Genomic DNA, 11,942 nt, shown 5'->3' with positions numbered 1-11,942 from the left:
GGGTCCTTAGGGACTGAGTAAAGCGCTATACAAATGCAGGCCATGCCATTGACCCTAATGCCTGTCATATTTTATGTATAGCACTTTGAAATAAACGTAATTGGAATAAACGTGGATCATTCTGAAAAATTGAGAATATCTAAGGCTTCTTGCTGCCTTTTCCAATTAAAAGCAATTAGAGTGCAAACCGAACTGAACACCCAGCCCCTCATCATCTTCTTCTTCATCCCTTCATCATTTTTCTGTTTTTATAGCTGCTGAGCATGAGAAACCCAGACACAGTGGATTTACCATATATAAAACTAAGAGAGGTGGATGCCTCCTGGAGCTGCTCAGCCCCTCTGTGGTGTGTTGGGTGAGTGTGTTGCAAACATCTTACTGAAAAAAAACATGTTCTTTGTGTAAAAACATTGATTTCAAAGGTTCATGTGAGGAGGAGTTCCTTGCTGCTGCTGGGAATGTCTGAGTGACTCAAGCTGTAAATACATGGATATGAAAAAGGGAGGCACTAAATATAAACATGACATTTGGAGAGTGAAACCTTTTTCCATTGCGTACTGAAATGTGGCAACAACCTTTCAAGTAGCAAAGGAAAAAGTCAAAGACCGCCTTATTTTCCATTGAAAATGAGGATGCAGAACATGTTGTGAAATGTTTGCTTTACACTGTTACTATGTGCCGTCTCTGTCTTTCTCTTTTATCTCTTACGTGAAGTGTTGTGCACATCACTTGACAGACAACCAGGTGACAGGAAACATAAGGCTGGACATTACATTAGCTACATTACAGGCTACATTAGCCATCTTTGCTGCCCTTTTAGCTCCCTCTCGTAAACCTAGTGCAGCAAATGTGTCCACAGTGTGAGATTCTTCTGTAATTGTCCAAAGTATTAGTACGGCTTGAACTAAACTTAAGCCAACCTAACAAAATAAGTATAAAATCAAACTGTGTTTTTCTGAAAATATCTTGAGCACGCATTCAGGTCAACTCTGAGAGAGGGGCTGGAGTACATCTTCTTGTACTTGTGTCGTGTTTTCTGTAAATAGATCTAGCTGCTGAGGTTTTTAGAAGTACTGTTTTAGTGCTTTGAGCCATCTTTAGTGCAATTTCCATCTACATAATGATGTTACTTCAGCAGATTTCCTGCTTAAAATGCTGTCTCTGTATGATCCTCAAAAAACAAACTGTCCTAGTTGCCTTATATCACCTTTTACTTGTAGTTTACTGTGATCTTAAAAGGACCGTACAAGACTTTGTAGCTGTGGTTTGCATTTTGTATTGTCATCACACAATCTGATTTTTCACTTTTTGGGCACATTCCAGTGTGCGCTGCCCTGGCTCCGGTGCTCTCCTCCACCACCAGCTTCCTCTCCCGCCCCGGCCGCTACTGAAATAGGGAAGGCATGATTAGAAAATGCTCAAGAGCTGTGCAAAACCAGCAAACCAACATTTTGAACTCACTGGTCCACTCCTCCCCTGCAGTCGAGCCACCAACCACACCCTGATGCATTTACTCTTCATTTCATTTTAATAATTAAAAAAGAAGTACAGAGTTTGGTTCTTCCTATAAGTAGACAAAACATCTGTAGATGAGGTTGAGGAGGAAGAAAAAGTAGGGGAGAGAGATTGTTTATTAACAGGTTCTATACAGGTTCTATCAAGTGAGGAGGGTTTCAGGATCCCAGCAAACTAAAAACGTGACAAAAAGTCCATGCTGAAATCTGGACACCTTAACTTTTATGGTGATTCACACTTAGTTACAATTAAAAATGCTTGCAGGTAACCTGCACACTAGTCTCCTCTGCCTTTTGAAATGTAAGGATGTGTGGTGGAGGACAAAGATAAGACTGGCCATGGTAACTACTCTTTTATTTCTGCAGGTGAAAAGTGCATGAATAAACAAAATACAAGATGTGCTCAAACACAGGACAGACTAATACGTTTTGGGAAGAAAAACACAATGGATGGCAAAATGCAGGAAGTAAAAGAAGAAGAGAAGACAGAAGAAACAATTCTAAAACAGGAAGCGACCCAAAGATAACAGAACTACACTGAGAAACTGAGTAATGCTAAACAAGTTGACAGGATGGCAAAAAGCAGAAATGAATAGAATAGAATACATAGCACACTTCGAGCTATAGGAGCTTCCTTTGACAGAAACCACGGATCTTTCCTTGTGTTGGATTAAAAAGTGTTCATCCAGACAAATGTGAGACAACAGGCTAGAAACTATGGTGCGACGTGCCCATAGACATCTGACACTTTTGTACCGGTATACAATTTTTTTTAGAGAAACTAAGCAGCAACATCTCTTTGCACTCAGACTGTACCTTCAGGGATACAGTAGTTTTTCATTCAGAAGTCATTTAAAATTTACAGGTTTTTTTTAATGGTTTTTACTCATTTTCTGTCACATACATCCTGTTAAAGTGGTGGGTGTTCACTGAGCATGAGAAAAGGATCAAACCAGGAGGGCAGTATGTACAAGTTTTTATATTCTCTTGGCTCTGTATGATGACACAGATAGGGCATACTGTTATATAGTTGTCTCAGCACACAGTTCAGGCTGAAAACCCAGCAGTTGAAAGCTTCTGTGTATGAGAGGCAACCAATCAGAAGAATGATTTCTTAAGGGGGGAGGAACTAAAAAAAAACCGTTGGGTACACACTGAAGGGTGGTACAAGGACCCTGTATAAGATAAATGAGGATTATTCTGAATTCTGAATTATACAAAGCTACTCTTGCAGAGAGCAGAGGATGTCCTGCGTAATCTAAATGAGCCTACAGTTATTACACCACCACCACCAGAGAACTTTAAAATAAACAATTTTTCCTCATTGCTTACTCGGATAAGGCCAAATGTTTGTTTTTGGTTTTTAACAATTTGACTCAGTAACATGAAGCACAGCCACCATGACACGGACGTCCCGTGATGTTTTATCCTTTATTCACAGTCACAGTCAACGAGTTCGACTGCTTTCTGCAGCAACGCCCTGCCTCACCTAATACAGCACATAGCTGACGTCATTAAAACCATTCCTGTTATTCCATTATGTGCATGTTTTTTTTCAGGCTGCAGTCCAGTAGCTGGTGTGGTCATGACGAATGTTTTGTTTTATTAATGTGTTTTAATAACTGGGCACATAATGTACAATTGAAAGCCTTGTATTGTGACTCTGTAGCTTAGTGGGTGCTGCTTTTTAAAAAAGAGCGTTCTTGGAAGCAAATGGTGATTCGAAATGTATAAAGAACATAAAAATATATCAGTAAAACATTTATAGAAATAAGATGAGAGATTAAAGTTACTAATATGGTGATTCAGCACATAAAACAGTAAAATGAAAGTTTTAATTCAGGTTACTTCTTTTACCTCTGAGTGCGCTCTCAGTGCAGCTGTTTATTTCTAAGGTGACAGCTGCTCATTAGCGCTCTGAAACTTTAAACTGGATCCATTTAAACTTTAGATTTATTAAACTGTATTTCGGTGTATGCTCTGTGTGCCAGCAGGTGTCTTCCAGGAACAGTGACGCTATTGTCCGAGGATCTGATTGGTCAGCATGTGGTGATTTCTTATCTGTTGATATGTGAAAACTAACCTGAAGCCTGCACCAGGTAGCATGAATTCATCTTACCCAGGTAACTTCAGGTTTAACCTGGGATTTCTGTACTAAAAGGTGAATCACCCTAGTAACATGAGAACCTAATCTGTTCAGTGAGCAGGTTCAATCAGTTCTCCAGAAACAGCATCATCATTCCTGGAAGCTACCTCAGACCTCTATGAGGACAGTAGGAGTGTCAGGTCTTTGTGTTTATTACTGATGAACATCAGTCATAAATAATGATGCAACTGTATTTTTTATTTGTTCTTAGTGTTTTATAAGCATTTATATATGATCCTGAAACAGGACATCTACACTGATTTGCTGAATTATGAATGTAGACTAAGTCCATGTTTGAGTTCTGGTTTGTGAATGTAATCTTTACCCTCAAACCCTTTAAATGCATTTTACTCTTATACTTTTGTGATATTTATATATTTTTTAAATCTCCATTTAATCACCATCATCTGACGACGTCTTTGACTCGAGATGGTGACACTCATTTTCTGTGGAAGAAGAGTCATATGATCATGTGAACATATAGGGGGTCAACTGGGGTATCCCAGCTGACAATATTAGAGTAAGTGAATCTAGATAATGGAAAAATACCGAGGGGATGTTTAACACCGTTCATAGTAGAGCTCTCCATGACAAATGTAAATGAAAGAATTGACAAACAAAAATGGCTAATCATCATAATTTCAACCATAAAATGTTAACAGCTAGACCAGGTCCCTTTATTTATGGATGCAATGCCTTTAAAACAGTTTTGTTTGTGTAGCCATATCAACAAAACAAACAACTCTAAGAAAAAAAACAAAGTTTTCTATGAAGTTCCTTTTCTCTGAACAGATCTGGGTTTTTGTTCCTGGTATCATCACACCTGTTTGGCACGAGAAAAATGCAGGAACAAAGAGCCCTGTTAATCACACTGTTCACTAAGTAACTGAACATCAAATCTAAGCGTATTTTTGTGTTACATTGAACTGTGGGCTCACGTGTGTAATGGGTGTTCAGCATGGGATAGGTTGAGGTGTGGCTTTACATATAAAGAGTGGCAGGTGACAGGCGAGTCAGTGGATCAACTTTCCGGTGAACAGTAAGTTTAACACTGAATCTCTGCTCGTGATAATAAGTATATATGTAATTTGTAATTTTTTTATGTTTGAATATATTGTGTTTTATTTTCTGAACAGATTTTGGTGAACTCAAGGATCTGAATTTTGCAGTTTTGAAATGTTTGGTAAATACACAGCGCTCATCATGTGTGCTTTGCAGATTTGATTTTTCTTTTAGAATTTATATCCTAAAGATTTAATTTATGACTAATTCCAGGGCACGGACATCATGGACATGGCCACCATGGTCACCACGGCCACCACGGCCACCATGGTCACCACGGACATGGTAGTGGCTTTCTTAGTGGACTTCTCAACCTCGCCCTCAGGCATCCCGGAGTTGGTGGTCACCATGGGGGATATAGTGGTGGCTATATGGGATATGGTAATGGATATGGGGGATATGGTAATGGCTATGGGGGATATGGTAATGGCTATAGGGGATATGGTAATGGATATGGGCACCACGGGCTCCATGGACACCATGGACACTATGGGCACCATGGACACCATGGACACCATGGACACCATCATCCTGGATGTTAAGAAGCGTAGGTGCAGACACAGGGGAGGACACGGGCACCTGTTCAGCCACAAGAAGGGGAGGGAATATCATGGGTAAGTCTGAATACTGCAGCAGTAAATATTTTATCCACAACAGGAAGTAGATGTTATTCAGCTGCAAGTGAAGCGTGACATGTTTGTGTAATACATCCTGAAAAAGATCACTGAAATTCTCTGTTATTTATAATATATGTTTGAAAGGTTATCACCATATACAGTGGGGCAAAAAAGTATTTAGTCAGCCACCGATTGTGCAAGTTCCCCCACTTAAAATGATGACAGAGGTCAGTAATTTGCACCAGAGGTACACTTCAACTGTGAGAGACAGAATGTGAAAAAAAAATCCATGAATTCACATGGTAGGATTTGTAAAGAATTTATTCGTAAATCAGGGTGGAAAATAAGTATTTGGTCACCTCAAACAAGGAAAATCTCTGGCTCTCACAGACCTGTAACGTCTTCTGTAAGAAGCTTTTCTGTCCCCCACTCATTACCTGTATGAATGGCACCTGTTTGAACTCATCATCTGTATAAAAGACACCTGTCCACAACCTCAAACAGTCAGACTCCAAACTCCGCCATGGCCAAGACCAAAGAGCTTTCGAAGGACACCAGGAAAAGTATTGTAGACCTGCACCAGACTGGGAAGAGTGAATCTACCATAGGCAAGCAGCTTGGTGTGAAAAAATCAACTGTGGGAGCAATCATCAGAAAATGGAAGACATACAAGACCACTGATAATCTCCCTCGATCTGGGGCTCCACGCAAGATCTCATCCCGTGGGGTCAAAATGATCATGAGAACGGTGAGCAAAGATCCCAGAACCATGGGGGTGGAAACATCATGCTATGGGGCTGTTTTTCTGCCAAGGGGACAGGACGACTGATCCGTGTTAAGGACAGAATGAATGGGGCCATGTATCGTGAGATTTTGAGCCAAAACCTCCTTCCATCAGTGAGAACTTTGAAGATGAAACGAGGCCGGGTCTTCCAACATGACAATGATCCAAAACACACCACCCGGGCAACAAAGGAGTGGCTCCGTAAGAAGCATTTGAAAGTCCTGGAGTGGCCTAGCCAGTCTCCAGACCTCAACCCCATAGAAAATCTGTGGCGGGAGTTGAAAGTCCGTGTTGCTCGGCGACAGCCCCAAAACATCACTGCTCTCGAGAAGATCTGCATGGAGGAATGGGCCAAAATACCAGCTACTGTGTGTGCAAACCTGGTAAAGACCTATAGTAAACGTTTGACCTCTGTTATTGCCAACAAAGGTTATGTTACAAAGTATTGAGTTGTATTTTTGTTATTGACCAAATACTTATTTTCCACCCTGATTTACGAATAAATTCTTTACAAATCCTACCATGTGGATTCATGGATTTTTTTTTTTCACATTCTGTCTCTCACAGTTGAAGTGTACCTCTGGTGCAAATTACTGACCTGTGTCATCATTTTAGGTGGGGGAACTTGCACAATCGGTGGCTGACTAAATACTTTTTTGCCCCACTGTAGCAGGTCAGCAAATATACACTTTAAGCCAATTTTAAGGATATTTTGAGGTCATAAGTGAAAAATAAACCCCTCATCCTAACCACTGAGTCAAAAAGAGTTTAGAATTTAGAATCAGCATGAGGAATTCACCAAATATTATCTGTCTCTTCTCCAGGACTCCAGCAGCTCCTGCAGCAGTGACTCTGACTAGATGAAGATGTCTGGAGGAACCTGCAAGGACACATTACTATCTTAGCCTTTCCTGTCTCATTTCTTTTAATGTTTACTTAAAAATAACTTTAACAGATGTAAAAATACATTAAACTTAAAGAATATGTAAAACAGAATGCTCATTCACATATGAATAAAAACTGGATATCTGGGTTTGTGGAGTATCATTTTGAGCCTTGAGCTTTCCTATGTTTGGTTTTGAATTAGAACATGACAAGAGTGGCTCAACTCTACCTGAGAAACTGGGGAAACTGCATTCTCACGGGGTAGCAACCTGTCAGTCACAAGGCAGCTCTGCCTTAACGCAAAGCCTGCTTCAGTGTCTCTTTGCTCTGGAACATGATTTTCAAAAATAACATGTTGTAGAACTAAAACCATCTGGAAATTGTTCACCGAGTTCATAAATCAGAAGCAAGTATATCTGTGAAATTATGCAATTAAATTCTTTTGCACCTCGCTGCCCCCTGCTGGTCATCAAAGAGAATGCAGTTTTTTTTTTAGTGTTGGGAAAACAAAATCTAGAGTCTACATTCATCTTTTTGTACACACACTTTGTGTAAACCTATAATCAGCTTCCGCTATATGGTTATCTTGTGTTGAAAAAATAAATATGAAAACTGATTATTCTTTTCTGGTCTGTTCAGTTTTTTTGTCTGATGTCCTTTTACAGAGCCAGGACTATTTTGGACATCTCCGTTTGGTACCAGTTAGCTCACCTGCTAAATAATGCCAAACAAAGAGAGCATATAACCCCAATTTTTTTTTAGCTTTCTGTCTCCTACAGGATCCAATTTAAACTTTTAGTTTTTGTTCTTAAGTCACTTAACACCCAAGCCCCTTCTTACCTGCCTGAGGTCCTTTCTGTTTATGCTCCAGGAAAAACCATGAGGTCTAGCTCAAAATTAATGCTATCCATCCCACGGACTAATCTCAAATCTCGTGGCGATAGAGCCTTCTCTGTGGCAGGTCCCAGACTTTGGAATAGTCTTCCTCTAAATATTAGACTTGAACAAACACTTGATTAATTTAAATCACTGCTAAAGACATATTTTTATGTCCTGGCTTTTAACACACAGCTTTATGCAGCATCGTCTGTCTGGAAAAGTGCTATATAAATACATTTGACCTTGACCTTGATCAAAAAAATGACAGTTTGAGGCACTTTCACATCAGCAGACCAGCAAATTGTCTCTATGTTTTGAATATAGTCTATGGAACAAGATCGGACATTCCAATTGTAACACAGCACAAACACAAAGGCTGTGATTTGATGATGATGATTCCCTAATTTCCCTCAGGATTAATAAAGTATTCTGATTCTGATGATTTATTAGTAGCTGCACCAGACACAGATCCTATGAAATCCATCATTGTGTTTGCTGGGATTAATTTAACAAATGATGGCATGACATCTTGTGGTGGGAGTTCAGGCTTGCCCCTGATGATGTAAGATGGATTTCATAATAGAGGTGTGGCTTTATAAAACGGCAGGGTCAGCTGAACGCTGTGTCTGTTGATCTGCAGTGCAACACACAGTAAGTCCATTCGTGGATATGTAGGAATAATTACCATGAAATATGTGTTTATGCATCTGGTACTATTTCTAGTTTTATGGACAAAAGTCTGTTTACGAGTGTGAACTTTCCTTCTGATGAGTAGTTTATAGTAATTATACTGTGCTGTGGCTTTCTTATATATTCATTTCATTTGTTCATACATCGTATGATTCTATATTTTAACCGGTTTAAAAACATTTAACTAAACTTTTGTCTTTTTCAAGGTGGATTTTTCTTTTTATCCGTCTTCTCTGAGTTATCATTACAATTAAACTTTTCCCTTACATTAACAGGTAACGGGTGACACCACGTTTTTTGAGTTTCTGGTTTTAGATCAGATCATTTGATATGTTCAGGCATAACAAAGGTAAAGAAATCACTTTTATTTCCTGATTCCTCAGTTGTTTTTGTAAATATTTATTCATTGAATTTTAAGGAGCAAAATTTTATTTTTAAAAGGAGGATGTCAACCTCATCCAGTGCCAGGAGGATGTCCATCAGGCCCTGCCCCACCACCTTCATGTCCACCTCAGCCTGGTCCATTTGGATGCTGTCCAGTGACCTCACCTTGTGGAGAATCTGGAGGTCATGGCCACATGGTAGGACCCGGCTGCGGATCTACTCATGGACATGGTGATGGGCATGGTCATGGCCACGGTCATGGACACCACGGTCATGGACACCACGGTCATGACCATGGACATCATGGTCACGGGCATGGCCATGGACATCATGGTCACCACCACAAGCATAAACATGGCCACAAGCATGGTCATTGCCACAAGAAAGGAAAAAAGTGTCATGGGGTAAGATATGATTATTTATGCAACAATGTACATTTTGCTATGCTATTAGATCTGCTTTATATTTTCTTTAGTTTCTGTAATAAAAAATACTCAACAATATTAGAGGGAGAACCAAAAGACAGTCCAAAGATCACCTATGAGCAGCACTTGATGAGAGTAAGTTTTGTTCTAAGGGGAAGAGACCTCGGGCAGAGTCCCTGTAGCTGCATGTGTCTTCATTTATAATACCAGTGTCAAACCTATGAGTAACTTAATAGGTTTGCTCAAATTCATGATCACACACAGATTTTGACACAAATCTGCGGCTTCCCGGAGCTCCACACAACCTAAGACTTATTGTTTTGGTTTTCATGACTAGTGCTTTAGAGTAAAGGTTATTAAAGCCAGTGTCCCAGCTGTGAACATTTGGGAAGGGAAAGGCTACGAACAGGGTAGAATTCAGGAGTGCAGCACTGCACTACTGAATAGCAGTTCAAACAGAGGTGAGGTATGATGACACTAGCAAGTTTGCGCAATCCTTCCTGAAAACTGATTTTCAGTGAAGCATTTTATCCAAGTGTAACTCACCAAGTATCGACTTTCAACACTGATGTTTTTATAACTTGCTCAGTCTTGTCTGAATTTGTCACAGTTGGTCACACTGAGCCAACAACCTTGATGATCTGATGCCATCACTTTTACAGTAACTCAGAATGGAGGATATAAAACTGAGATTAAATCAGTGTGCTAGATACTTTCAGAGTATTTAAAATATCTTGTGTTTATCCCTCCTGCAGTCCTCCAGCAGCTCCTGCAGCAGTGACTCTGACTAGAAGACTTCTCCATGAAACACATTCCACCTGGAAATCTTCGTGACACATTACAAAAATCATTTTTATGATGTAAAAATCTTGTGTTTACTCAAATATAAACCTGTTTTTGGCCCAAGAAATGCAAACACACTTTTAGATCATGTAAAACACACAGTGAGCCTATAATGGTGACTTTGTATCTATCTCTGTGGTAATAAATTTGAATTTGAGAACAAAGATGTATTTATTTTCTTTATGGCCTCTTTCTCACTTTCATGTGTGTCCTGTTATAGTGGTGGGTACTCATATTAAACATGATCCCTGTGCAGCCCCTGCTGGCCTAGTGGTGCATGAGTCTTTGTGTGCTGCATAGGCTTAACTACTGTTTATCTATACTTGAGAAGGTGCAACTAAAATCAGTGTGCAGCTGTGTTAAGAGGACCACTCCTAGATTAGCTTAGGTTATTAGGCTATTTGATTAAGATCTGCTGACTGTGGATGCCATTGAAGCACAGAGAACTCATTGTCATGCTTAAGAAACCAGTTTGAGAGTATAGGGGTTTTGTCATGTGGTGTGTTAACATGGTGGAAGAAGGTGGGCACTCTGTGGTCATAAAGGGATGGCATCAAAGCTCCGGCAGGTTGTGGTGTTTAAATGATGCTCAGCTGGTAGTAGAGCCTCTGGCTCTTTTACAGCAGTCAACGTGCTGACGTGAAGCAGACTTTAAATAAATGTAACAAGCAGAGGGTTGTTCCTAACAGTATCTGAGTTAAATTATGATCATTCAAGTGTTTTTTGTATTATACTAAATCAATCTTAAAAACAGTCAGTCCCCACATTTGTGCCACTTTATATTTGACCTCAGCTGTTCTGCTTCCTCTCTGTGCCTTATCTTTATTTACTCAGGGCAGGTTGGACCTTTGTTCAGTGCTGTTTTTCTCCTAACTGTTACACACCCTGCAGCTCCCAGTACAGCCACTTTAATTCAGTTTTTTATCACAGTTTATGGTTTCTTTTGTGCCATTTAATCTGTGTACTGCATCCTGTGGATGGAAACTTTGTGTCTTAATTCCAATGGGTGGTGCATTTTTTATATCTGATTACAACAAAAAGTGTGTTCAGTGCACAAGTGAGATTAATTTCGCCTTAAGCCTGGAAATATTAATTTCTGTGAGAAAAGAATCATCTTACGTATGAGTTTAGATTTCAGGGAAATGCAGCAGACATGTCTCTCCCAATATTACATGTATTTGTACTTTCTACCCCCAAATGACACGATGAAAGAAGTCAAGGACTACTTCTGAATTGCAACGTGGTGCTTTATTTTCATGATTAAGAAATTTCCATCACAAACCAGTGCAGAATTCAGCAGAAATGTAACGTGTCTCCTTCAATAATAATATGAAACCTGCACCGATGCGCCTGTGTGTTGACTGTGCATAACGTCTGTGCAGATGCTCAGCTTTATAAGCATCAACAGGTGACACCAAGTATTCAAAAGTTTTGCAGGACTGCAAACGATTAAAAAAAACCCTCTAACCACAGGGCAAAATAGATCATGTGGGTCTGTGGGTGTGCACTCTTATAAAATCTAGTTTGCTGACTGTATATTAATGATTGTACACACACACCCATGTAGGTCATAAAACAGAAAATAGTCTGATAGGAGTTCAGACTCAGCCCCTGCTTCAGGTTCAGCTGCACATAAAAAGCAGCAGCAGGTGATGTCTGCATCTGCAGATCTGGTCTCAGCACTCGGTATGTTCACCTGTGATGCACCTGTGA

At 39.8% G+C, this 11,942-nt stretch overlaps 1 protein-coding gene across 2 annotated transcripts; it reads left to right on the top strand.

The window, feature by feature from the left end:
* Positions 1-3,603: 3,603 nt before the first annotated feature.
* LOC308410253 (uncharacterized protein) lies at positions 3,604-7,593 on the top strand. 2 transcript variants are annotated; one of them, XM_080903488.1, is made up of 4 exons: positions 3,604-3,637; positions 4,797-4,843; positions 4,936-5,336; positions 6,948-7,593. In XM_080903488.1, exons 1-4 carry the CDS (start codon positions 3,619-3,621, stop codon positions 6,985-6,987), a joined length of 507 nt encoding a protein of 168 aa, XP_080759614.1. In that variant the 5' UTR covers positions 3,604-3,618; the 3' UTR covers positions 6,988-7,593. The 2 variants fall into 2 exon arrangements, with proteins under 2 accessions (XP_080759614.1, XP_080759615.1); XM_080903489.1 differs by lacking the exon at positions 3,604-3,637 and adding an exon at positions 4,588-4,699.
* Positions 7,594-11,942: the final 4,349 nt, after the last annotated feature.

The sequence above is a fragment of the Rhamphochromis sp. 'chilingali' genome (assembly GCF_963969265.1).
Source record: "Rhamphochromis sp. 'chilingali' genome assembly, chromosome: 14".
Lineage (NCBI taxonomy): Eukaryota > Metazoa > Chordata > Actinopteri > Cichliformes > Cichlidae > Rhamphochromis > Rhamphochromis sp. 'chilingali'.
Note: the sequence above shows the minus strand (reverse complement) of the source record. Positions and strands in the feature narration are given on the sequence as shown.